A 27,344-nucleotide genomic window follows, 5' to 3' on the forward strand; every position below is an offset into this window, starting at 1 on the left:
ACAGGGAACTACATGAATGAACCTCGAAAACGTCACGCTAAGAAGCCAGACACAAAGAGCCATGTATTGATTCCATGAATATGAAATGTCCAGAACAGATAAATCCGTAGCAACAGAAAGATTAGCAGTTGTCAGGGCCTGGGGCGACCGGGGATGGGAAGTGAGTATTTCATGGCCATGGGGTCTCCCTTGGGAGTGATGATGATGCTTTGGAACTACGCAGAGAAGGTGGTTATATACTAAGTAATAACATACTAAAGACCGTTTAATTGCATCCTTGGTTTACATGGGTGAAGTGTACAGGTTGTGAATTAAAACTCAATCTCAGTAAAGCTGCTTTTTGAAAAGGCAGATGGGAGGACAAATTTGGGATGATTCCACTTACATGAGAAACTTAGAGGAGTCAGGGTCACAGCAACAGTAAAAGGAATGGTGGTTGCTAGGAGCTGGGGGAGGGGAAAATGGGAGTTTCTTGGGGACAGAGTTCCTGTCCAGGAAGAAGATAAAGTTGGAGTTGGATGAGGCTGAATGTGTTTAATTCCACTGAACTACACACTTGAAAATAGTCCAAATGGTAACTTCCATGTTATGCTTGCTTTACCATAATTTAAAAAAAAAAAAAAAGGTAGCCAGGGACCAGGTGGTCACAGGGTGAGAAGGGATCATCTCAAAATTACTTGCTAGTCCAAAGGAGGAAACAGAACTAACTTCCCAGGGAGGGGCAGCCAGCAGGACCTCAACCCGGGCTTGAATCTCTCCTCCTCACCATGGGACCAGCCTGAACCTGACCCCTCTGGAGGTCAAGGTTCACAAGAAGGCAGGGGGCAGGAGACAAGTGAAAAGACACCACTGAAACTGGTCTCTCCATCCCAGCCGGCTGACTGCTCAGCAGCTTCCAGCTCTCATAGCCACGCCCTCCACCCTCCCAGCATTTCCCTCCTCCCCCCACCGGCCGTGCCCCTTCTCTCCTGATCTGCCCTTGACCTGAACTCTAAATGCAGGCAACCCTCAGGGCTCAGTCCCCGCGCCTTCTCAGTTCCACCCTCCCCTCCCCGTCCCGGCGCCTCCTCCATTCCACCTGCTTACTGACAACTGCCAAACTCACCGTGTGTCCGGAGAGTCCCTCTGTGAACCCATCCACTCAGGTGTGTGGACACCTCTAACATAACCACTGGAGAGGTGAAACGGTGCCCACGAAAAGACGTGTCCACTGGGTGGGGCCTGTGAACATGACCTTACTTGGGGAAAGGGTCTCCACACCCCTTTTCCCATCCCCGTATGTCATATCCATGCCATCCTTCCGGCCGTCAGCGTGGGGTCTGGCCACTGTCCTCTGGTATCCGGCCACCAGCTAGGCCTCCAGTGATCAGATGGTCCCATTCCTGACCCCAGAGGACAAGGGCAAGGACCCTCTTCCCGCAGGCCAAGTGGATACATGGAAGGCCAGCCGGGAGGCGGGCGGGGGCGGGGTGCAGGTACAGTCTCCTCGTCCCCCAGAGCACAGAGGCCAGGGAGCAGGTTTGCCACTGCAAGAGGTCACATGGGGGTCCCCCAAACCCACAAGTGCCTGGCTCCCCCCGATGGAGGGTCTTTAGGGGTCAGGGGGCCATGCATCCCTTCTCACTCCCCCGAGCATCCCAGGCCCACCCTGGAGACACAGGAACAGCTGGGCAAGTTCCAAGCCATGGGGGGCAGTATGTGGGGGCTGGAGCCACAGGACCACCAGCCAGCCCAGGCCAGCCTTGAGCTAGGGGAGCGACAGTGGAGGAGATGGCATTTCTCTGGGGCAAGGCTGGACTTCTTAAGATTTGCAAAGACGGCTGAAGAATCTAGTAATTCCCTGAGGCAGAAGAGGAAGCCAAAAGGGTGGGTGTGCAGGGCGACTGTGGAGCATCTTTGAGACCGTTCCCAGCAGCCCCCAGTCTGAGGAGCCGGGCGCCTGGCGGAGCTCTGTCACCCGTGAGGCTCAGTCACAGCATCTGTGGGACGCAGGGTGGGTAGCAGCTCTGACGCCTCAGCTCATCATCAGCACGTCCGTCCATCTAAAAGTCCAGGGCTCCGAGCTTCAAGGGACCCATTTATTTCTTTTCAAAGGAAGTGGCTTTGCTCCCCAAGCCTCTGTCACTGTGAGCCAGGAATAAGACATCATGGGGTCTTTACAAGACGCAAATAAGATACTTGATAGCGCTGGCAAACGCAGGTCATATACATTTTTTTCATCATTTAAATAGAATCCTAAACCATGCATGAAAAGAACCAGGTATGAAATGTACTGCAGTCTGCTGAAAGGTGGAGATAAATCATGAAGCTCTTTGAAGGTGTAATTTGGTAAAAAAAAAAAAAAAAGCAATTCTGATGTGTGCTCATTTTTAATCTCAGCCCTTCTCTGCGTGCTGTGTCAATACTTTACTTGACAAAAATATTAAGATCTGCCTAATTTAGCAAAATTATTTGCTTTTTTTGTTGCAGACCCTCCCAGGTGATAAGACATTAATTTAGACATTCATGAGAGTTGCAAGGAAAGTCCTAGACTTTTCCTCCCTTTGGGGTGGGAGATTTAAATAAAGTTTATTTCTAAAGCTGGCTGGCTTTTATTCCTCACCCTAAGACCATTGGTGATCCCCCGGAGGAAGACTCTTTGGAAGGCCATATTTCTTTTTATAAGTCTTGTCCCATTAATTTTATTGAAAAGATCCACATAAAGTTAGATATTTTAAAAGATATTCTATACTATGCAGTTCCCTCCTCCAGGGGATCTTCCTGACCTACGGATGGAACCTGGGTCTCTTACATTGTGGGCAGATTCTTTACCATCTGAGCCACCAGGGAAGCCCCTATACTGTGCAAAGATCAAAACAGCATGAAATAATAGAATGGAAAGTCCTTGGGGGTGTAACTTCTAAAGGGAGAGGAGAGGGCAGCAGTGGAGACACAAGAGAACAGACCTGTGGACAGAGTGGGGAAGGAGACAGTAGCGCCGAAAAATATTCACTGCCGTATGTAAGCCAGTGGGGATTCGCTAAACAGCACAGGGAGCTCAGCCTAGTTCTCTGTGACAACCTAGAGGGGTGGGGGTGGAAGGTGGGAGGTGGGAGGTGGGAGGAAGGTTCAAGAGAGAGGGGACATATGTATACCCAGGGCTGATTCACGTTGATGTCTGGCAGAAACCAACGCATATTGTAAATCGATTATCCGCCAATTTAAAATAAATTTTAAAAACAAAATAAAGGGAGAGGAAGAAATTAAATGCAACAGGGTCTACAACCTGTACAGGTGGTTCCAGACGCACTGACGTCTGGAGGGACGTTTTTTGGGTACCGTTAGCCCACACGACTGGGCGACTTCACTTTCACTTTTCACTTTCACACATTGGAGAAGGAAATGGCAACCCACTCCAGTGTTCTTGCCTGGAGAATCCCAGGGACAGGGGAGCCTGGTGGGCTTCCGTCTATGGGGTCACACAGAGTCGGACACGACTGACGTGACTTAGCAGCAGCCCATCTGCGGTCTCGCGGCGCCACCTGGTGGCCACTGCGTCCACCCACCAGCGGCAGCAGCGCTCAGCAGCGCCACCTGGCTGGCAACCTCGAGTTGACCCCGGGAGACTTGAGGAGGGTCTTTTTCCTGAATACAAGGCTGAGATAGGAAGAAAATGTTCAGGAGCCCCGGAGGCCTGTCCTGCTATGGCTCTGATACAAAAAGGTGTCAGCGGGGCGTGATTACCTGCTCTCCATCCTGTGTTCTGCATTGCCTGGTGGTGCCCAGCCCAGGGGTCTGTTCTGGCAAGAAGGCTCTGGGTAGGCACCTCTTTGAAAGATGCTAGTATTTTATGCATTTCACAAGCAGGGAAAAGAGGCCCTTAGAGGTCTCAGCCGGGAAGTCCTCCCAGACCGGCTGGTTCATCCCTGGAGAAAGATCGTGGTCTGTGATCAGGCATAGTTCAGTACTGTCTGGTGCTTACTAGAACCATGGTTTAGAGTCAGACATCCTCACTCTGCCATTTACGTGCTGTGTGACTCTGGGCAACTTGCTGACTTCTCCAAGCTTCAGTTTCCTCAATGAAAACCAGGCCTGGATGGACTAGATCGTGCTCAGTGCTGCTCAGCCCCAGCATCCCTGGGAATCTGTTAGGAATCTCAGGCTCTGCTCCTGACATACTGAATCCAGATCTCAGGAGGGGAGGCCCAGCAATCTGTGTCTTAAGAAGCCCTTCCTGGAACCAATTTGCACTGAAGGTTGAGAACCTATGACTCTCAGCATCTCTGAAACCGCTAAATGAGACAAAGCATTCGGAATGTCTGACTCTGCATCCCCATGGACTGTAGCCTGCCAGGCTCCTCTGTTCATGGAATTCTCCAGGCAAGGATACTGGAGTGGGTAGTCATTTCCTTCACCAGGGTATCTTCCCCACCCAGGGATCAAACCCAGGTCTCCTACATTGAAGCCAGATTCTTTACCATTGGAGCCACCAGGGAAGCCATGTGGAATGTCTGGCCCAGCATAATTGCTCAATAAATTATTATTGTGATCCTCAAAATTTGGAGAGCTCAGGTGGAAGGGGGTTCTCTTTCCTTTCTCATAGTTTTTTAATTACAAATGTAATACATTCTGTTAAACATAGAATTACCTTATGACCCAGCGATTTCCCCTCCTGGGTATATACTCAAAAGAAACAGGTATTCAAACAAATCTTATACACCTATGTTCATAGCAGCATTATTCACAATGGTCAAAAGATGGAAACAACCCATATGTTCATCAACTGACTAATGGATTCATGGTAGGATATTCCGTTCCGTCGCTCAGTCGTGTCCGACTCTTTGCGACCCCGTGGACTGTAGCCTACCAGGCTTCTCCGTCCATGGGATTCTCCAGGCAAGAATACTGGAGTGGGTTACCGTTTCCTTCTCCAGGGGATCTTCCCGACCTTATTCAGCCACAAAAAGGAATAGAGCTCTGGTACACGCTACAACATGGGTGAACCCTGAAAACATTGTGGAAGAAGCGACTACCTAAGGTCACACGTTGTAGGATTGTTTGTGTGCAAAATCCAAAAATGGGCAGATCCACAGAGTCAGAAAGTGGATTCGTGTTTGTCGAGGGGTGGGGACTGTTACTGGGTCTGGGTTTTGGTTTTTGTGTTTTTTTAGGGTTGGTCAAAATGTTCTGGAACTGGATAGGAGTGATGGTTTCACAACACAGTGAATGCACTAATCACTAATGGAGAGTTTTATATTGTATGTCTTTTGCCGGCATAAAAGAAGACAAGACAGGCCTGCTGTGACCCTTCAGGGCGGTGCAGAGCAACCCTGCGGCCCCAAAGTAAGCAATGCTAAGAGTTTAAGGACCTTTGACATCATCCTTTTTGCTCAAATAAACTTATGTGCACGTTTATTGGATTCACCTCCTTTTTAGGATTCTAAGTCCATGAGCTCATACACATTTCCTGGGCAACTGGCTGCTTTTCACGTAGTGACGCATTACAGACAACCCTCATGGCCACGCCTCGGCCTGGGCATCAAATCATTTGTTGTTGTTTTGGCATTACTTTGCCAACCAAGGTCCATCTAGTCAAGGCTATGGTTTTTCCCGTGGTCATGTGGATGTGAGAGTTGGACTGTGAAGAAGGCTGAGCGCCGAAGAATTGATGCTTTTGAACTGTGGTGCTGGAGAAGACTCTTGAGAGTCCCTTGGACTGCAAGGAGATCCAACCAGTCCATCCTAAAGGAGATCAATCCTGGGTGTTCATTGGAAGGACTGATGCTAAAGCTGAAACTCCAATACTTTGGCCACCTCATGCGACGAGTTGACTCACTGGAAAAGACTCTGATGCTGGGAAAGGTTGGGGGGGGGAGGAGAAGGGGACGACAGAGAATGAGATGGCTGGATGGCCTCACTGACTCTGTGGACATGAGTTTGAGTGAACTCCGGGAGTTGGTGATGGACAGGGAGGCCTGGCGTGCTGTGATTCATAGGGTCGCAGAGAGTCGGACACGACTGAGCGACTGAACTGAACTGGCTTTTTTTAATAGCTGCAAAATGTGGCACCATCCTTCCCCCATGGTGGGCACCTGGAGGGTTTCCAGGCACTCGCCACCAGAAACAGCTGCCGTGAACACTGACACGTGCATCTCATCGTGGGCGGGAGGGCTTCGGCTGTGTTGTTGTTCAGTCGCTCAGTCGTGTCCAACTCTTTGTGACCGCACGGACTGCAACACACCAGGCTTCCATGTCCTTCGCCATCTCCCAGAGTTCACTCAAACTCATCTCCATCGAGTTGGTGATGCCCTCCAGCCATCTCGTTCTCTATTGCTCCCTTCTCCTCCTGCCCTCAATCTTGCCCACCATCAGGATCTTCTCGTCTCTGTAGGGGAGATTTACACAGTGGTGTAGACGGGCCTTCTGAATCCCTACCTTGTAATCTGGCGAGGCTGTAGGACGCTGCAAGTTCCCCTCTGCAACACTAGAGGGAGCTGTGACCCAAACACTGGCGGACACGGCAGCACACGCACACAGCACCACCAGATGGGACCCGTGTTTATCATTTTTTTCCAAATTGCAAACTGACAGAGTGCACCCACCCAAGGGGTAGAAAGGATGTTGCATGGAGGTACTGATTTGACTCGACAACTGGGGCGGCTGGCCTCCCTTGTTACACGCCCAGGTTTGGGGGATCCAGGGACCCTCGCTGGACACAATGGGTGTCCTCAGAAAATGTGTGTTTGATGGACAATTTCAGGGGTTCAGGCTGAGAAGCCATCTGAGAGTCCCCATAGCTGAGCCCCACTCTCGAGTTTCCAGTGGGGCACAGGCTGCCGCAGCTCTGACATTTCCGATGAGCACAAACAGCCGCGTTTTTCTAAATGTTAATGGGTTTCTGTGCCCTCTGCTGGGTGCTGGCGTAGTCAGGACGCACTGCAGAGGCTGAGCTGAGAGGCTGGAATTTTCCTCTCGCGCTAGAGCTTTTCTTTTCTCTCTCTCTCTCTCCTGCAGAACTGGCCCTGAAGTTTTAAGTTCAGAAAGATTTTCTAGAAGTTGCTGCGGAAGCCTTGTACTTAATACTAAAATCAGCAAAGTTGGAGAGAAATTCTCTCTCCCACCCTGGGAATGATTAGTTCTGAATAGAGACTCTCATGGTATAAGGTCTGCTAAAAATTTATGAGGCTTTCTGCACATGGGGAGTGTATTGATTCCCCAGTGAGTAAACATTTTAAGCAAATTAAGTGGTGGTAGCAATATTAGTAATAATGGAAACTATTTTTCAAGCATCCGCTCTGTGTCAGGCATTGCACCCCTCCCATGATGGCGGGGGCAGGTTTTATTTCCTGAACGCTATGGAAGCAGAAACGGTGGCTCTGAGACATGCAGTTGCCTGGCCCAAGGCCACCCATCTGATGGCAGAGGGAAATCCTAAGTGGGACGTGTAGGATAGCCAGCCCAGGCCCTTTCTGAGGACCACCCACATTGGTAATAGCGACTAGGTTGGGATGGAGATGATGAGGGTCCCTGGACAGGTGACAGTCTGCCCTGAGGTCATACACTAGTTAGGAGTGGAAATAAAAATAGAATCCAGTCCCACAGATACATTGGAAACAAGATGATGTCATTAAATCCTAGCAAAACATTGCTACCTGCAGAAGGTGGCCCTATTTGTGTATCTTATAAAAAGGATATTTGAGGGGCTGGCAGGGGGACCTGACACTCTAGCACCAAGTGGAGACTTTCCTCTTATCAGAATTTAAAGGATTGAGAGCGATTTGAAAAGGGAATAACTTTCTCACCCTGCATTTTGATGGCACTCACTGCAGCAACAGAGCCAAAAGTCCCCCGAGGCGCCACCAGTGGGTGCCCTTCCGCTTCTCTGGGAAGGTCTGGTCAGTGTCTATGCTGCAGAGAAGGGAGTGTTCAGACTAGAGATGGAGGGAGGACCCGGTAGGCAGAACCCAGGGATGCAGCCACTCAGCCAAGTCTTTGGAGAGAGATGGCCAATGCCCAAGACCCCGGCAATGACCTGCGGCCAGGGGTCCAGAGGGGTGGCCAAGGCAAGTGGCCATGTGGTGGGGGCACAGCTGTGCTTAGCGTGAGCAGTCCACCTCTCCAGAGAGGCTCCCCTGGTTCCAACGGCTGTTTTCCTGGCTGACATAAGGCACCCTGGTGAGCAGGGTCCCCAATGGCCTAGAGGCACTAAGGGATCCGAGGACATTGGACAGCTCTTCCATGGGCTCCTGAGCTCAGAAATCATCTGTCTCTTGCTGATCAGAACTTGAAAGTCCAATAAATGGCTCTAAATGGTCCTAAATGTTTCTCCTCTCTTCCCCCTCCTCCATCATCAATAATGGAGCTCACTTTAGCCAGTCTGCACCAAGCTCTCAGCTGAGAAGAGCTAGCATGTACTGAGTGCCCCCTCCCAACAACCTGGGGGACCAGACACCATGACCACCCTCCATCCTCCGCTACCCCAAGGCCATAGGGCAGAGCCACCAAGATGCAACCTGGGGTCCACTCTGACTCCCAGCCCTTACGTCCACACTACCCTGGGAGCAATCCCACTCTGGCAATTGAGTTCAGCCTCACAGGAGATACGAGATACGGAGCAGGGAGATGGATGTTATACCCAGATGATTGACCATAACTCCGAGGAAGCTAGTCACTCTCCACACAGAGATGAGGCCCACCTGGGCAAAAGCAGACCACCACTGCTTCACCACTAAAGACCACCCTCAATACCTTGGGCCTAAAAGGATTTCAGGATCCTACACAAATGTTTGAGTTCAACCCCTTAAAAAAAAAAATTCTGTTGGCTCCAAAATATGACCCCACAAAACTTCAAATGTTGAATAAAATTATCTGCAAAGTGTAACAGGATTGCAACCAATTGCAAATCAACTCTTCTGAGGCTGTGGACAAATTTTATTGACAAGGCAATGCAAGTTAATTGAATAGAACAGCTCAGATGTTAAGACTGTCTGAAAGGAAGAGTCCCCAGGACCTACAGGAGTGTTTTAATGACCCTGCCAAAGACCAAGCAAAATGTCATCACAGTTTGGAACTTGTTCAGTTCCTGGCCAAGTGTTTAGATGAACTGGGGGTGATGAAGACAGAGGGCTTCCCTCCAAGGTTTTGGGGATAAGTGTCAGGCAGGTGACTCTCCTAACAATAAAGACAGGAGAGCAGAACTCCCGGAAAACCCATGACTGTGAGTCACACCACTTGTTAAGTTAAAAGGGTGCCCAGGTCCCCCTGCCAACACACCTCATTAGCTAAATGAACTGACCCCACTAGGTGAGGCTATTTAATATCTGCCTATTGACTTTGGGGAACATCTGCCAAAAACAAGATCTCTGTTTTGACATAGTTGATGCCGAGCTGTATTTTCTTTTTCCCCGACTATTATTTGTCAAACAGATTGCTGAACTGGGTCCAGCCACGTCCACCAAGCGTAAAGCCACATCATCAACACGGATCTTCCTTGCAAAGACAGCAGGAAACGCGGCCCATTGATGTAAAAGCTGAATCCAGTTCCAGTTCTTAGGATGTAAGTTGGAGAGAAGGGTGGCTGGGATGCAGTGCCATTTTCCAGTTTCTTAAAAATCAGAACTTCAGAACCAGGGTTCCTTGGAAAATGACTAAGTTCAGGTCTGAGACCAAAAAAAAAAAATCTGCAAAAGCACATAACAGAACTCCAGAGGGACTGCTGCCACACAGACTGGCCCTGGAAGCTGCGTCAGGATTCAGGGCTTCAGAGAAACACGTGTGGTTGTGGGTGCGAGGGTGGACAGCATCACCCAGGAACAGCCACAGCCATTCCCACCCTGAGGTTTTGGAGCCAGGGAACAGTCCGAGGAGTCCTAAACTGTTTCCGCCTACCTCCCAGGTGAAACAAGTTAGTTTGATGACGCTTGGCAGTCCCATCCATGTGCCTCAAATCTTCTTCTCCTTTTGTACTATATGCTGATCTTAAAATAATTCAAAAGAAAAGAAAGTGGAAGTTGCTCAGTTGTGTCCGACTCTTTGTGACCCCATGGATTGTACAGTCCCTGAAATTCTTTAGGCCAGAATACTGGAGTGGGTAGCCTTTCCCTTCCCCAGGGGATAATTCAAGCCAACACTTAAAAATCAGGATTTAGATTAAAAAGCCAGGTTTCTGGCTCTGGAAAGCTCTAGTTGCCTTTGGCTCCCTTATTGCTGGAACTGAGTGGCAGCATCTTCTTCAGGCAAGGGTTGGGGGGGGGGTACACGTCAGTCTGCTCCAGTCCTCACCCCTCCCTCTGGCCTCCCACACCCAGCTCATCACTCACGTGGCAGCTTTCATGGGCTGTCGAGCCCAGAGTCCAGCACAGATGCTGCCCTCTAGTAAGGATGCTGGAGCTCCCCCAGTTCTAGCAGGAAAGGAGAAAGTTAGTCCGGGGGAGGAGGGTGCTTGAACTTTGGGGGATGGGACAAAAGGAAAAAAGAAGCTGCCAGTTCAAACTCTCTCCTTTATGAGCTCATCGTCATCTTTTCACTGGTTTCCTTGAAATCCAATGTCAACTCACCCCCTTACACCGAGAGTAACCAGATGCCCCTTGCGGACAACCGAGCTTGGATGTCTTCTGGCCAGCCTAGCTTCTCACCCCAACCCTACCTCCGACTCAGACAGAAGACCCCTCCAGGAAGGTTCAGGAAAACTTCGGGAACATTGCGAGCTCAGGGAACATCTTGTTCCATGAATTTAACAAGCTGGAATTCACAGGTGACACTGCCCACCGCCCGGCGACAATTGCCCGCACTGGTTTTGTGCCATAACAACAAGAACTACTCTCATGGTGTCCATTACCCCTATTATGCGGGTGCATTAGATGGTGTCCGGACGGGAGAGGAGGTAATTGGTCCCCATCACCCCAAGCAGCGTTACTGGGTATAATGAACAAATAGCTCAAAATTAAAGGCTGACGTGGGAGTCTGTTAGGTCCATAATGGGTTAGGAAATGAACACAAAGTCATCCACTTCTATCAATATTCTCCCCACGTCATTTGCAAACAGGACAGATCATTTTGTGTCTGATTCAAATTAATTGCCATGTTTCTCTGAATTTCTGCTCACCACGGCCACTGGTCATTGTGGACCTGAACTCGGGAAAGTTACCCCGAGTCAGTGTCAACATGCAAACGTTCCTACACTTTGCTCTCCTTCTTGGTACGGAACCTGGACTTGACTCTCTGAAAAGCCTTGTTCACCACGGGGTCCAGCGGGTCCTTAGTCCCCATCTTCACCAGCCAGTAGAAGAGGAACATCCGTCGCTCGCTCTGGGTACGGTTCAGGCGGCGGGCGACAGACATGGGCGTCTCCCCCTTGGCATCCTTGTCGTTGATGGAGGCCCCATAGTTGAGCAGGAGGCTGATACAGTCCAGCCGACTCATGGCTGCAGCCACATGCAGGGGCGTCCTGCCCACGGGGGATCTTCCCTGACAGTTGGCACCTGCGAAATGAAAGAGTGGGCTCAGGGAGGGCCACCCTGCTGGCCAGAGCCAAACTTCAGAAACCTGTTCAGAAGAGACTCACGGGGAGGGGCCGAGGTTTGGAAAGGAATGCTTGGGAGAATGAATAACTGCTCCCCACCCTGGTACCCAGTGCCATGAAGGGGTCACTCCTGTATCCCCCCCCACCCAGCATCCAGCCCTGCTTCACCCCCAGGCTCCTCTTGTGGCAAAGACCTTTCTACAATCCTCGCTCAAATCCTTGGGGCGATGTTCTAAGCCTTCGGCTCTGTCCTACCCACCTCGCCTTATCACTCCACCATTACCCACCCCCCACTCAGCGATCTTCCTCCCCCACCACTCCATGCTTCACTTACACCAGCCTTCTAGCTTGATCCTTTCAACACACCCGCTCCCTTACCTTGCCCCAGGATCTTTGCACATGCTGTTTCCTTTGCTAAAAGCACTCTCATCCTTCCCGCCCCCGCCCCCCCCCGCTTGGGATGACCCTATGTTTCTTGAGGTTTCATTCACTTCCTCAGGAAAACACTCCTTAGTCCTCCTCCCCAAAATCCCCCTGTGCACAGTTTAGTCATGTCTGACTCTTTGTGACCCCACAGACTGCACCCCGCCAGGCTCCACTGTCCATGGGATTCTCCAGGCAAGAATACTGGAGTGGGTTGCCACACCCTCCTCCAGGGGATCTTCCTGACCCAATGATTGAACCCACATCTCTTACATCTACCTATGTTGGCAGGAGGGTTCTTTACCACTGAGCCATCTGGGGAACCCCTGCGTTTGTTCAATAGATGTTCTGCATCTCCAGAACATTCCACGCATGACTGACCATGGAATTAATTATTTGTAATAATTTGCTGACTTCCCTTCATAAACTCCACATGGGCAGAAAACACACTTGTTTTGATCACTGCTGTTTTCATCCCCAGCACACAGCCTGGGCGATGCCTGGAGAAGACAGGCCCCTGGAAGATGTCAGAGGCTGGGCAGCCTGACTCGTGAACAGACTTCACTCGGATTGACTCCCTCACTGCCTCCCGCAGAAGGGTGGGCTAATGACAGGTGTCCAACATGGACTTGTTGAATTGAATCAAATTCTGGGTAACAAATACCGTGACAGAGAAAACAAGGCAATGCGATTACACGCAGCTGACATTTCGGTAGCCAGTTTTTATGAGCTATGACTGGTCAGTGAGGTAAAGTTTTAAATGGGTTCTCACAAAACCCTGCCTTGGCCCCGGGACCTCTTTACAGCTACTGTCTGCAAAGGAGAGAAAACTTTGCCAAGCCGGCTGTAATTTTTTAACTGGTGCTTTCAAATACATCACAGTTCCATCAGAGTGAAAATGACTTTTTATGAGCTTAAAGGACTGCTGGGCTGTGAAAAGCCCATATTTCATCCTACAACAGGAGAAGAGCAGAAAGAGGGGAGGACTGTCACAAAAACCCCTACCCGTCACAGGCACACGGCCTGTCATCCTGCCCAAGCATCACAGATGTGCTCCCAGCTTGGTTGGTGAAAGTGGGGGAAATAGCACAGATAGCTGGGGATCAAGGCCAAAGGCTGGGAAGAGGGGGTCTCATCTGGAGCCAAGTTGATATGGGAGATCCTCAGATGAAGCCCCCTCCTGAGCCCCAAGTAGTGTGTGCATGCTCAGTCATGTCTCTTTGCAACCCCATGGATTGCAGTCCACCAGGCTCCTCTGTCCATGGGAGTCTCCAGACAAGAATACTGGAGTGGGTTGCCATTCCCTTCTCCAGGGGATCTTCCTGACCCAGGGATCAAACAGGCACCTCCTGCATTGGCAGGCAGGTTCTTTTACCATTGATCAAATACTATCTGCTTTTTCTGGAGGAAGCTGGTGGCCTGGGATGTCGGACACGGTTTTCCTGTGTTTTTGAGTGGTCTGCATCTCAATCCCAGGCCTCTTTTCCCCAAAACACTCTACATCCAGGAAAGATAAAATGTACTCCCAAAGAACCTCAGGCAAAACCCTTTAATTGGGAGACAAGCCAGGCTAAGGCTTCTGTGTCTGTGGACAGAGAGAGTAATTGCCCTTTGGTGGAGGAGAGATGAAAACGAGGGTGTGGGACAAATAATTCAAAGGCTTGGAGAAAGGAGACTGGCTAGCTTGCCAGCCACCAAGGGAGGGATGTCAGCATGGGGCTAGACTCCTTGGGCAGAAAAGGGACCCCAGGTGGAGAGGAAATAACAGGATGGGTTGAGAATATCCCCAGCAGGGTCTGGTTGGATACTATGAACCAGGAAGCCCTGTGACTTGGTGTCCCGAAAAATTCTGTCTTCCTGAGCCCTGGCCAAGAGAGGCAACACAGCCTCGGTTAGCATGTCCTCAGCCCCCTCAGTGACCGAGTGGCCCAATGGGGACCTTAATTGGTGGTTGACAAACTTAGGTCCAGGAAACCACAACTGAGCGAACCAGAAGGGCAAGCCACTGTGTCCCCCTTGCCTGCAAAAGACCCCTACTCTTGCACATACTCAGTGGACATGAAGAAGAAGCTGATCCGCTCAGTCATGCCCAATTCTTTGCGAACCCATAGACTGTTGCCTACCAGGCTCCTCCGTCCGTGAGATTTTCCTGGCAAGAATACTGGAGTGGGTGGCTATTTCCTTCTCCAGGGGATCTTCCCGACTCAGGGATTGAACCCAGGTTTCCCGCATTGCAGACAGACGCTTTACCGTCTGAGCCACCAGGAAAGCCCCTCAATGGACATGAGTCTGAGCTGACTTTGGGAGATGGTGAAGGACAGGGAAGCCTGGCATGCTGCAGTCCATGAGGTTGCAAAGAGTCAGACGTGACTTAGTGACTGAACACCAACCACCTGAACACACCCAGCCGCTGTGAGATTTACCGTGTTCTAGAAGGTACTGCACAGCCTCTGAGTGACCCCTGTGTGAGGCAACATACAAGGCCACGAACGCTCTCTGGGAAATCCACTTCTTCCACTGCCTGTCGTCAAAATGCCCCGAATTTGCAGTTCGGTAGAAAGTGTCTTCAGCAACGCCAAGGCAAGCCAGCTGTGGATGAGACACACAGTTTCACGCATGAGTCTCAGTGACTTCAGGAACACAGAGGCACCTGGCTGGTGGGCCCCGGGACACCCTGGTGGGGAAGTCAGCTCGGATGCCACGTGCAGGAGGTGGATGGGACAGGCTGGGTGGGCAGCCCCTAGGGGAGGGAGAAGCTGGAAACCAGCCAGGGGTAGCTCTCTCTGCACGTCCAGGAAACACAAATTTACCACCAGACAGGCTCAGGAGGCAGGAAATTCTTCCTGTCCATGTTTTGAAGAGAGAAAAATAGCTTTTCTGGGTGTCCAGAGGAAGGGGGCTGCAGCCCTGAAGGAAGACCCCCGCCGACACCGAACACCCCCACCTCCAAGGGAGCACGCACTCCTAGGGAGAGCTGATGAACCCTGGCCTTCCGGTCTATTCTTAGGCCCATTGTCTCCGTTAACATTTGGGACACTCTGAACTCTGCTCTCAGGTGAATAACAGCCCTGGGACATAATCTTCTCGTGGAAAATTAAAGCCCTGAGCCCCAGAGGAAGGCTATGGCTCCAACAGAGAGGAACCCAGTCCAGGGGGTGATGACAGTTCTGGCCCAAGACAAGTCGGGGCGGGGGGACTCACCCCACGTTCAGAGCAAGAGTCAGAGAACCCAGAATGGACACAGCCCAAGAGGAATCCAGGGAAGGCCGAGGAGGGGGAGAAACGCAGAGAAGGAGCCAGAGAGTTGTGCAAATACGGGGGGGGATGGGCTCTAAGGCTCTTGCTCCAGGGCAGCAGGGTTGCTGGGTCCCAGCCCTGCCTTCCTAGAGCCACCGCCGCTCCCAGAACCCCATCGCAACCACCACCACCCCAATCTGCATCCCAGCCAGAAGTGAACTGTCTCCTCCACAAGTTCCTAGCTTCTCATCCCAATTCATTTTCCACAAAGAACTTGCACTCGCCCTGTGTCTGAGGGGTTCACCTTCACTGTTGGGTGGACATTTCCTCCTCCTGTCTCACTCCCATCCCCGCTTGCCCCCACCCCCGCCCCACACCAGAGCCCTGCTCAAGGCCTGGCCAAGGGTCAGGGCGCCTTCTGTGTTTCCAAGCCTCTCCCTGTCAGGTGGGGGCAGACCCCCAGGACTTTTATTTTTGCAGTGACGAATGCTCTGGACCACACAGTTCCAACTTATCTAACGTCCTCCACTGTTAAATTAGGTTTTCAACTTTACCAAATATACTTGTGGCGCTAGTGGTAAAGAATTCGCTTGCAATACAGGAGACCCAGGTTCGATCCCCGGGTCAGTTAGCTCCCCTGGAGAAAAGAAGAGCAACCCACTTCAGTATTCTTGCCTGGAGAATCCCATGGACAGAGGAGCCTGGTGGGCTACAGTCCATGGGGTGGCAAAGAGTCGGACACAACTGAAGGGACTAGAACGCACGCAAATATACGGCGTGCCCTGGTTCCTTTCGAGGTGGAGCGACTGGGTTACAAATCACAAGTCCGTGGACAGGGCGAAATCGCAAAGCCAAACAGCAGATGGAAACACACGATTTGATCATGATGATAAGTCGCTGCTATTGTTCTCGCTACTCTGCAACGTTCAACAAATATTCACATTAAAGAATAAGCAACTTCCCCCTACACACACACACACACACACACAATCTACAGTTGCTTCATGAAGTATAATATCCATTTAAAGAAGCATGAAAATACCTTACTGGAATCCCCTTCCACAGCCGCCAAAACCAGTTCCGTCCATCCATCATAGTGCCAGACACATAATGAAATAATTCCACCAGGAATAACGTCGTGGAACTTCAGCGTAGCATCATCCATCAAAATTCCTATGGGGAATAATTTTTATCTTTAAAAAGAAAAATCAGGCATTAAAGATAAATTTTTACACTGGTTTAGTTAAGAGATTATCTTATTTGTGATATGTGGGTATCACAAAAATACTTTGAGACACTTGAGCACTAGTCTCCTTTGATAAAGCCACGTATGTCTGTTTGTGGTAGCTGATGTTTTTTAGAAAATTAATTTGGCTTCACTCAAAGAGAAGTCAAACCTTCCCCCACCAGAAAAAAAGCAATAAATCATAAAATTCTGTAATTATAACTTGCATGTATACATGCTAAGTCGCTTCAGTAATGTCTTTTTCCACCCTACGGACTGTAGCCTGCCAGGCTCCTCTGTCCATGGGATTCTCCAGGCAAGAATGCTGGAGTGGGTTGCCATGCCCTTCTGCAAGAGGATCTTCCCAACCCAGGGATCAAACCACAACTCTTATGTCTCTTGCACTGACAGGCAGGTTCTTTACCACTAGTGCCACCTGGGAAGCCCAATTATAACTTGACCCATCACAAAAAAAAAAAAATACATGAAGTGAACAAAAGTCATTTCAGGAGGCCAACTCTAAGTAGAACTACTTGAAGTAACTGTACATTACAAACAGGGCACAATGTGGCTACACAAGTTACATACCTTTAAGCTAAAATACTGATTCTGGTTAATGTTGTCATCAGTTAGCTTAAAGAGGTAATAATGAGAAAAAATTGTTGGATCTTTCAAATTTTAGTCCATGGCAGCATTTCTCAACCTCTGCACTCGTGACCCTTAGGGCCGAATGACTATCTGCTGTGGGGTCTTCCTGGACATTTCAGGGTCTTTACAGCATTCCTGGCCTCTACCCCCAAGGTGGCAGCAGCCCGCTCAGCTAGGTGTGACCACTAAAATATCTCTAGACATTGCCAGATGGCCTCCAGGGGGACAAAACTGCTCCAGTGGAGACCCTATGGGTAATATGAGCATCTCCATGTTGACCCCCACCATATGGACTTGGTTTAGAAGAACATCTTGTCATCGCCCCAAACTGCCCCTTACTCATACCCTTGGGGGAAGATGGTCCGCATTAGTAGAAGAGGACTGTAGAACATTTTAAGAAAATGAAGTTGATTTCAGTTTACCTTTGGAAACACACACACACATCTTCCTACCTGGCCACCTGTAATCTAGCTGAAGGATTAATCTGCTTTTTCCAATAAGCAGAAGAATGCAATATCTCAACTCTGCCCAGGTTGGATGAGCATTTATTCCAAGTAGAATTTGTGAGCATTTTTGGTTTCATGATTGAGTGATTACTAAGGGCCAGTACTCAGCACCCACATTCTTTAATCCTCACGACAAGCCAGGTTTGGCTGGTCCATTTGCCGCAGAAGCGGACGGAGGCTCACATGGCCAGTGAACAGCAACACCAGGACTCCAACCATCCCTGCCTCTCCTCGATGCCCTGTGCCACTCACTCTAGACTTTGCTTGCACCCTTTGGTTCCCAGCAACTCCAGTTGGTGGATGCAAACATGGAATAGTGATTAGCAAATCTGTTAATTAGGGTCTTATTTGTGGTTCCCACACTGAGGATAATCAGTAATTAGTGTAAGTAAGACAACTCGACGACTTCCTAACAACTTTGAAAAAACTGGAGCAAGGCTGTGTTTCTCCGAGAAAGACAAGAGCACAATTCACACTAGCTAAACAGCTCTTAGAGAAAATCAGAGCACATTCTCCTTTTACAGGCAGGCAGCAACTGCCTTCGGCTTAGACAAATACTAATTATCACCAGCTAAATAAATTATTACAGTTGACAACAGACATGGGAAGGCGACCCGCCTCCAGGAGAACGCTCACCCCCTTTCAGAGTTAAGTCTTTCAGGGTTTTCACACACATTATCTCATTTGATCCTCCCTGGCAACCTTTGAGGTGGGTAAAGAGGTGTCAGACTGATTATTTATTGGCAGAAGCCCAAATTTCTTCCATCACCGTGGTATACCTTCTCTCTTTCTTGTTTGCCGTCAACAGTAAGGATGGCAACCGCAAGAGAGGTCAAGCTTCTAACAGTTGCTAAGTGCTTGCTGACTAACAGGATTGTGACATCAGTGTTAAGCCACTTCATCTCTTTCCCTCTTAGCTTTCTTGAATGTATCGCTCGACATAGCTCATGGGTGAAAATAAATTAACAGGAGGGGTGTCAGACATCTGCAGTTCAGGACACTTAATTCTCGAATTACTTGCTTTGGAACTCTAAGTACTTCCATAGCTCACTTCGCTTTTAACACATTAAATCCAGGTACATTTCTTTCCACATAAAACCTCGAAAATGCTCTTAAGCATCTTCCAAATACCGCTCTAGCAAAGCAAATACATCATGAAAAATGCTTAACCGATTTCTGAGAGGGCAAAGGAAAGGACTTTGGTCTTCAGTATGCTTTCTGAGTTTCTGGGGTCGTTTCTGCCTAAAGGAGGAAATGGCACTGAGGATTCTGGAGCTAATGGGGCTGTGGTTTACAGATCAGGAAACTGAGACCCAGCAGGGCAACGTCTGGGAGCTTGGAGCTCGGGGAGACAGGCTGCTTCAAGTCTTCATCTCTTTCGCTTCACGGTCCCTGCAGTGTAACTGCAGTCTCTCTGCGCCATCGGCTGTTCGGTTTCTCTGTGCAGCAGCCCAGAGAGTTATTTTCTACCTTTGTTTTCTTGTTTTTTGCGTTGATTTCAAGCAGGTGGGGAGATGGTGGAGGTTGGGGGGCTTTGATCCTGCTCTCATATTCTAAATATCATAGGGATGGGATGGGGACAGCCAGACCCACAGGCTGAGGGAAGGAGGCCCTAGGGGGAGAGGATGTACTCTGGGCCCTTGCTCTCCACTGGCTGTCTCCTATGTGGGGTTTGTCTGGACAGGGGACCTTGGGGTCCTGAGTCAGTCACAGTGAGCTTTGGGTGCTGGGTTCCGATTCCGGCTGGGCTAGCTTTGAGCTCCTGACACGGACAAGGAGGAAGCTTGAGATTCAAGGTCCTGACACAGAGTGGGTCAGTGCCAGTATCTGGGATTCAAATGTGGACAGGGTTTGTTTTGAGATTTGGGGTTCTGATGGAGGCAAGGTTTGCACTCTGCCTGGGGCTCCTGGTGTGGGAAGGATCTGTTCTGGGATGTACAGTCCTTCTGTGGGAAGGATTTGTTTTGGCAATTGGGGGTCCTGGATAGCATAGGGGTGAGGAATTGGACAGGTCTGCCCTGGGATTCAGGTGTCTCAGTGGTGACAGGTTCTGCTATGAGAGTCGGAGTCCTGATATAGGCAGGGTTTGGTCTTGAACTTGGGGTTTAGATGTGACTGAGGCTGATGTGGGATTTGGGTTTCAAACACAGGCAGAGTTTGCTTTGAGTCTGGGGGGGCCTCACGTAGGCAAGGCTTGTTTTGAGCTTTGGCTTCCTTATACGCATATGGCTGGCTTAAACCTCGGAGTGCAAACGTGATTTCCATGGAGGTTTGGGGTTCACATATGGGTACACTGGACTTGAGTTTTGGGGTCCTATTGTGGGCAGAATCTGTCTCATGCCTTAGAGCTCTTCTGAAGACTCTTGGCCTGGGCTTCTGGTGTAGCCACAGTGAGCTGTCAGATGTGGGCCGAGTTCATTTTGGGGTCTGACATTCTTATGTAGACAAAGATGGCTGATGGAGTGGGGTTCAGATGCGTGATTGTTTAGGCGGAGATGAGGGACTCAGGACTGAGCCCATCTGCTCTGGGATTCAGGTTTCTGTTGTGAGCAGGGGGTCACTTGGGGATTGTATTTGAGGTTCAAACATGAGTATGGTTTGTGGAGCGATATGGGTTCTGAGGCTCATAGAGTTTGTTTAAGGCTCTAGTGTCCTTGAGTCTACATGGTTGCTGGAGGATTCGGGGTTCTCATGGTCACTTGGTTAGTCTGGGGAGTAGGGGATTCAGTCTTGGGCAGGTTGGTTCTTGGCTTGAGGGCCCTGAAGTGAGCAGGGCTTGTTCCAAGCCCCAGTGTCCTTGCGTGGACACCTTTGCCAAAGAATCCGGGGTTCTGAAGTAGTCACGGTAACCTTGGAGATTTGGGGTAAGTTTTGGGCAGGCTTGTTCTGGGCTTGGGGTCCTTGCATGGATATAACTGGATGGCGGATTGGGGGTCCTGGTATCCCACAGCGTAGCACAGACACTGGAAGTTTGCCCCCATTTGGGGGCTTGACATAGGCAGGTTTGTGGGGTCCTGCTGAGGACAAATGTTTCAGGCTTGAGGTCTTGGTGGCACTGCCAGCTTTGGGACTTGGGTCCCTGATGAAGAAAGACGTGGGAGTCTGAGGGTCTGGGTGTCTGAGGGTCCTAGTGGGGTGAGCAGCGTCTGGGTTGGGATTGGGGCTCTGACCTGGACGGGGTTGACTCAGGTTGGCAGGATGGACTAGACAGCTGTCTTTGAGATTGGAGGATTTGCTACAGATCAGGGTTTTGCTGTGGACAGGGTTTGCCTGGAGATCTGCGATCTAACATGAACCCAGCTTTTCTGGAATTGGGAAGTCCCTAAGTGGCCAGGATTGGCTTTTCCACCTGGAGTTTCATGGTGTGGGATTCGTTTTGACCCATCTGGGGGTCTTTGTCAGGGCGGGCTTCCCTTGCCCTACTGTAGATTCAGAGGGGACTTGGCACCCAGGGTGGAAAGGAGTACAGGTGGCCGGGAAAGGGGTCGGGCAGGGGCCACCTTGGTCCAGGTACTGTAGGCGCTGCAGGTTGAAGGGGATGCCGGCTGTTAGGTCCAGCTCCTCTTTGAGCTCCCGCACCGTCATGTTGCTGCGGCAGTTTGTCACTCGGAACATCTCCCCGGAATCTTCCAGCAGCACTCGCATGGGGAAGACATCCGGGACCACGTCAGTCGCCTGGTTCACGGCCTGCGGGTCCCCGACGTGGCTCCGGCCGCGGGTGCAGGCCCGGAGCTGAGGGGCGTGGGGCCGCGGGCGGGCCAAGTCTGCCCCCGGCGTGGGCGGCCAGGCCGTAGCGGGGTCGGGGCGAATGGTGCCCTCCGGCGGCGTCGCTGCCGCCGCCGCTTCCCTCCGCATGGCCCGCCGCCCGGCCCCCGCCGCTTGGCCCTGTCTTGCCCGCATCATCCCAGCGGCTTGGCCGGGTCTTGCACGCGTCATGCCCGCTCCACTTAGTGGTCGCGTCACCGGCACCCCCGCCCCTCCCCGGACAGCTGAGCCCCCCTCCCCGCGGTGGGCCGATGGGCAGCAGTTAACCAAAGCGGGCTTCACGTGGACCTGGTGCAGCTTCTTGAAGAAGGGGAATGGGCACGGGCGCTTCTAAAACAGTGGGGAGATTTACTGAGATCAATACAGACGCATCGCCAGGAGGCGTGCGCTTCCGCACAACACCCCCAACTCCCCTTCTCAACTGAAGCTCGGGTCCTTTAAGCGGGAAAACTGTGGCCTCTTCTTGTCTGTTTAAAATACAGTCATTGCACAATTCGGGGCCAACTACCTGTAGGGATTATGCCTGAATAACGCTCTAAACCATCTTTGCATGCATCCTCTTTGGAGAGCTGTAAAGTGCAGTCTTTGGTCATGCTTTAAAATCCTATTTCCAGCATGAATGAAAAAGGCAACATTGCAGAAATATGATTCCTTTCAAGCAGATCTGGACCCAACCTGACAGTGGAGGGGGGGAATAAAAGATACTGGGCCACCCCGTAAGTGGGAGATGGACCTTCCCGAAATTTTGCAAATCTGCACTGAAATCCATCAGTGCTGAAAACACCCTGGGATTCTTGGAGTGAGAAAGTGCCAAAGAAAGCACTGTGAGAAGGACAGTGAAGGACATGTCCACTTAGGGACGGTCTGAGATGGTTCTGTTGCTGAGATGCCTTTCAAGGCAGCCCTATTGGTGAGAAACCAGCTTGTGCTTTTCCGTTATATTGCCAGAGGAGGCCAGTGCAAGTCAGATCACAGACACTCAACGCTGCATCTATGAACTAACATGTAAAGACCTAAACTGATGAGAAACCTACAGGAGAGAACAGCAAGGGCAACATGAACAATCTCAGAAAAAAAATCTCAGTTGTTACAAAAGAAGAATAAAATGTGAGCTTTAAACATACTTTTTGCAGAGAAGTGACAGTCGTAAAAAAAAAATCTTTGTACTGGAAAGGCATTCCTATAAAACTATAGAAAATTTTAACACTTATAAACTTAAAATTTAAAGGTTAGGTTATTCACCAAAGAGTCTTGACCAATCTCTACCAGCACAGATGATTTGGCAGGCAAATCCTACCCATCACAACACAAACTGAATTTGTTTTCTTTAATGGAACGTGAAGCTCTGCACAGAATACAAGATTCCAGCTGAATAATTCTACATTGCTGCTGGATCAACAGATTTCAACAACACGACAATCTCAATTTCTAAGCAATAAAAAAATTAAAATTTGCTTGTTACCGAAGCAAAACAATAGCTCCATCTATTTACTCTAAAAAAGCACTGAATACAAGATAGGCTGATTTTTTTTTCTCTCTTAATATGTAGTCTCCAATGTATTAAGTCACTCTTTCCTGAAGCTGCCAAAATGCTATCTCCTGGGTTATCAATACAATTTGAAATTCTCATACATGTGCCTTATTTTCTTTGGCACGGTATGGATTCCTTCCTTACTTTTTAGAGTCAGCCCAGTGGAATTTGGGGTAGGGGAAAGCATCCTGTATACCAGGAAACTCAATATTAGCTCGAGAAATTTTATTTTAAAAAAAAAGAAAAGAAAGATAAGAAAAAGATCCCAGGGAAGAATGGAAATAACTCATGTGCCCTTTGCAGCCCGCTCTCGGACCCCAAACAGGCTGCTCCTTCCTCCCCTCCTGTTGGCCTTTGAGAAGATAAAAATAGAAAAAATAAAAATAACATCAGCATACATGCATGCAAAATTTAATCAGATGTTTCTAGAACCTTGAGTTATTAATTAATCAAAAACATTTTAAATTCTAGAGCATCTTACTCTTGGTCTAGATTTTAAAAGTACAAACTCTTAAGTCCTGTGTACTTAGATTTGAAGCGTATCATAACTTAAACCCCTACATCACTGGTGTTTATGGACAACTATATAGACTGATCAGAACTGTGCTTTCGTATTTTTAAGATTCTTAAGCATCAGATATAAAGTTCAAATCCATGCATCTCAGTGATCAATTTCCCTCCCATCTCTTAAACAAATGATAATATAGCCATATAAGAATGAAAATCTGTTTTATGTCTCTATCAAAGGCCAATATATCTCTTTATGGAAACGGTTCCTGCAAGAAGGGAAGGGGTGAGTGCCTGAGAAAAAGGTCTGAGTACAATTTATAACAAAAGTACAATATTAGAAAGATTGCCATAAATCATGCTTTAGTAGATTTAACTATCACATCTTTCACAAGTAAAAAAAATGGGGCTCTATTTACAGCAACTCTGAGTAGAACATAAATTTAAATGATGTATTTGTTCTATTCACTGATAGGAGACTAATCTTACATTAATATATTTTCTTCCCGTCAAGAGTTATTTACATATGCACAATATTTCAGTTAAAAATAAAATATAAAACCATAAACTATATTTTATGGGAAACATGACGGAAGCCAAATACGCAAGTCTATTGAAGACGTAAAAGCTTCTAGTAAAGTACTTTATTTTTGGAGAGGGGGTAACTGGGGGTCAAATAATATCATCAGTAATAGACAAAACAAACTGCTGCCAGACAGTCTGATGTCACGGAGGCTCCCACACTCAGGGAGCCACCTGGTTCTACAGCCTTTGCACAGACTTATCTCATCTGGCATGTAGGGACACAGAAGCACAGTGCCTGCCAGGCCACCTGGAACTAGTGCCTGTCCCAGGAGCAGTCCCTGTGACCGAAGATGGGAAAGGGGTCCCTGGAGGACACAATATCATAGTCTCAGAAACTTTTCCTCCCCAGGCAGGTATGACACCATCAGCTCCCCTTCAAGTTACGGTAAGCAGCACATGCCAAGCTCGAAGTGACCGGCTTGCAGTGATCACAGATGGGTTACTTCTGTTCTTGCAGCATGCCGAGGTCTGTAACATTCCCCCACTTTGGTTCTAGAGCAGCAAAAAATGTAAGATCTTGGTTCTGGTAGGGCTGCAAAGCCAGGACAGTCTCTCCAACAACTCCAAGATGATGGTTACCGGCATTTCTAAAATACGCTAAAGAGAAAAGACACGAAACTGAATCACAGGTGCCGTGAACTGTGTTCTAAAACATACGCTGGTTTAGGTTGGGTTTTTTCTTTTTTAAAACCACATCTCAGGACAATTAACCATGTTTCATAAAGTCCTTTAAAGTGATAAAATTGCTTTAATGAAAGAGTATCTCCTAACTTGTAAACACAAACTTTTTAGAATAGGTAGGCGTATTTTTAAAACTATGACTGAAAATCTTTTATCTTTTCTTCCCTCTAATACAAAAGAATCAGCAACTTAGAACACAGGAAGTAGGGGGCAGGTTGCTGGCAAGCTAGGGCAGAGGATAGGAGAGAAGAGGCAAGACAGGCATATGCAGGGTAGGATTTAAGACATTTGCTTGTACCCCTGGTGTAGAATTGAACTATCTTATGTTAGGCCCTGTTCAGGCTTAAAATAATTGACTAGGTTGGGATACGGAGAAGGCAATGGCAAGCCACTCCAGTACTCTTGCCTAGAAAATCCCATGGATGGAGGAGCCTGGTGGGCTGCAGTCCATGGGGTCGCTAAGGGTCGGACACGACTGAGCGACTTCACTTTCACTCTTCATTTTCACACATTGGAGAAGGAAATGGCAACCCACTCCAGTGTTCTTGCCTGGAGAATCCCAGGGACGGGGGAGCCTGGTGGGCTTCCGTCTATGGGGTCACACAGAGTCGGACACAACTGAAGTGAATTAGCAGCAGCAGTAGTAGCAGCAGGTTGAGATATAAACTATTTCTGACTGATAACAAAATTAGTATCATTAAAACCCAAATCATAGTTAATGCTTAAACTGACTTCCTTCCATAATCTTCTTTTTATTTATTTTTAAATTTTTATTTAATAAATGGTACAAAGCACAATGCCAAAAACGTTAACAGTTAAAATTTCACCAAATGAAAAAATACTATAGAATACACAGTTGTAAAAAACTACATTATTTTACAACTGCCTCAGGCTACAAAAAGAAAAAAAACCCAGTGCCATACCTAAGTTATCCCTCTCTCAAAATAATGCCATTTATGTTATAAACCATGAACACCCCATCAAAAGACGGGAACTGCTTTTGTTAATTCATATACATATATATATGACTGTATCACTTTGCTATACACCTGAAACAAACACAACACTGTAAATAAAATACAATATAAAATAAAAATAAGTAACAGAACTTTGGGACTTTACACCGAGTTAGAGTTCCTATCAGAGAGACAACAGCACCACAGCCGTACTGAATCCTCATGAAGGAGGCACACGAATGACTGGATTACAAGAGTTACAGGAATCAGAGCTGCTCACTTCCCAGAAACTACAGCTCACAGAAAGCCAACAAAGGCACGAGATACAGACCATTCACTTATGAATGTGTAAAACTCAAGAAAGTCCACATTATTCCTACAACATGTTGAAAGTGCTTCAGAATTCACACAATACTCATTTTCTTATGGTTCTGGTTAAATTATATATACCAGTTTATAACAAATGGTAAAATCTGTAACTCTGTTCAAAGTTTTAAAAGATTACTTGAGAATAGTGTCTTGTATTTCTATGCCACCTTTATAGTTCTGGTTTCTCATTTCTTAATTAGTAAATTCAGCGTGCAGGTTCTATCCCAGGCTAATTTATACACTTCCGGAAGGAATGGCCTCTTAAATCCACAGAGTGTTGAGGTGGGGAACCCCCAACCACGTCAGATTCGTTTCACATATGATAATATACATGTTTCAATCCATTCCCCCAAATTATCCTACCCTCGCCTTTACGTCAAATATTATTATTTGACATAATCTCTATGTCAAAGCATAAAACTCATAAAAGTTTCTCTCATTTCCAGAAGACTATGTAATGTTTTATATTTTAGCATATGTTTATTAAATATAAAATAGCTATCGAATTTTACTAGCCATTTTATAAGTAACATTTTATGCATAAAGTAGGGCTTCCCTGATGGCTCAGCAGGTAAGGAATCTGCCTGCAATGCCGGAGACACAGAAAATTTGGGTTTGATCCCTGGGTCAGGAAGATTCCCTGGAGTGGGAAATGGCTACCCATGCTAGTATTCTCACCTGGCGAACCCCATGGACAGAGGAACCTGGCAGGCTACAGTCCATGGGTTTGCAAAGAGTGGGATAAGACACATACACATGACCCATACACATGCTTAAAATATTTGTATAATAAATCTGAAGTGTGCCATATCATACAATTTGCCATAGTTCCTGAAAGAGGAAAACCAGCTGCTGTCTGACGAAGTTTAAAATCTGTAAGCTCAGAAAACTGGCCCAAGTACCCTTTTCCAATAGTATCTGCCTCAGAGCTTTGGCAAGCAAAACCCTCATATTTGACACAGGATCTGATATGAGGCTTAAAAGGCTGGGCAGTAAGTGTTTGACAGACTGGTCCATGGGGATACACTCCTTGCTCACTACGGCCTCTGATGAAAAGAAAGTCACAGCCCAAAAGTGGACATTTTTCATTAGGGATCAGCACGGTTTTTCTAAAAACATACACTTCTGTGATTCCAAAGAAGTAATTTCAGGATCTTTTGGTCTGAGAAGTATGTGTGTGAATTTTAAAATCTCAACCATTGAATTTGGTTAGAAACACAGTTATCACATTATAATTCATTGCCAAGCACTGGGGTTCAAGCGCCATAACATCTGGTGGATAAGGCAAAGGCTTTGGAGTCAGATGGGTCCGGGTTCAAAACCCAATCTGATCACTTACTGGCTTTGTGCCCATGAGTAAATGGTTTTACCTTTCTGGGCCTCAGTTTCCTCATCTGTACAATGGAGCAGC

General features: G+C 48.3%; 1 protein-coding gene and 1 pseudogene across 2 annotated transcripts in view; both read right to left on the reverse strand.

The window, feature by feature from the left end:
* Positions 1–8,808: 8,808 nt before the first annotated feature.
* On the reverse strand, positions 8,809–21,475 carry ANKRD60 (ankyrin repeat domain 60). The gene is made up of 4 exons (XM_055424053.2): positions 21,040–21,475; positions 16,203–16,333; positions 14,347–14,512; positions 8,809–11,459 (listed from the first exon to the last, which is right to left on the reverse strand). The coding sequence occupies exons 1-4, from the start codon at positions 21,473–21,475 to the stop codon at positions 11,155–11,157; spliced, it is 1,038 nt and encodes a 345-aa protein (XP_055280028.1). The 3' UTR covers positions 8,809–11,154.
* Positions 21,476–22,538: 1,063 nt separating this feature from the next.
* The window catches only part of LOC129561602 (serine/threonine-protein phosphatase 4 regulatory subunit 1-like), a 74,569-nt pseudogene continuing 69,763 nt past the window's right edge, over positions 22,539–27,344 (reverse strand). Inside the window, exons 23-24 of the transcript XR_016039071.1 lie at positions 26,836–26,977; positions 22,539–24,524 (exon numbers count right to left, since the gene is read on the reverse strand). The product of XR_016039071.1 is annotated as a serine/threonine-protein phosphatase 4 regulatory subunit 1-like (transcript). The remainder of the gene's footprint in view (positions 24,525–26,835; positions 26,978–27,344) is intronic.

Source organism: Moschus berezovskii, chromosome 15, assembly GCF_049115385.1.
Source record: "Moschus berezovskii isolate FMDL1 chromosome 15, NW_MosBer_1.0, whole genome shotgun sequence".
Lineage (NCBI taxonomy): Eukaryota > Metazoa > Chordata > Mammalia > Artiodactyla > Moschidae > Moschus > Moschus berezovskii.

Bases quoted from the DNA above. Each gene is read 5' to 3' on its own strand.
- ANKRD60 (XM_055424053.2), bottom strand. From the start codon at position 21,475: ATGACGCGTGCAAGACCCGGCCAAGCCGCTGGGATGATGCGGGCAAGA. The intron at 16,334-21,039 runs GTGGCCCCTGCC...TATTCCCCATAG, and splicing joins CCTACAGTACCTGGACCAAG to GAATTTTGATGGATGATGCT. The intron at 14,513-16,202 runs GTATTTTCATGC...TCTCATCCACAG, and splicing joins TGGAAGGGGATTCCAGTAAG to CTGGCTTGCCTTGGCGTTGC.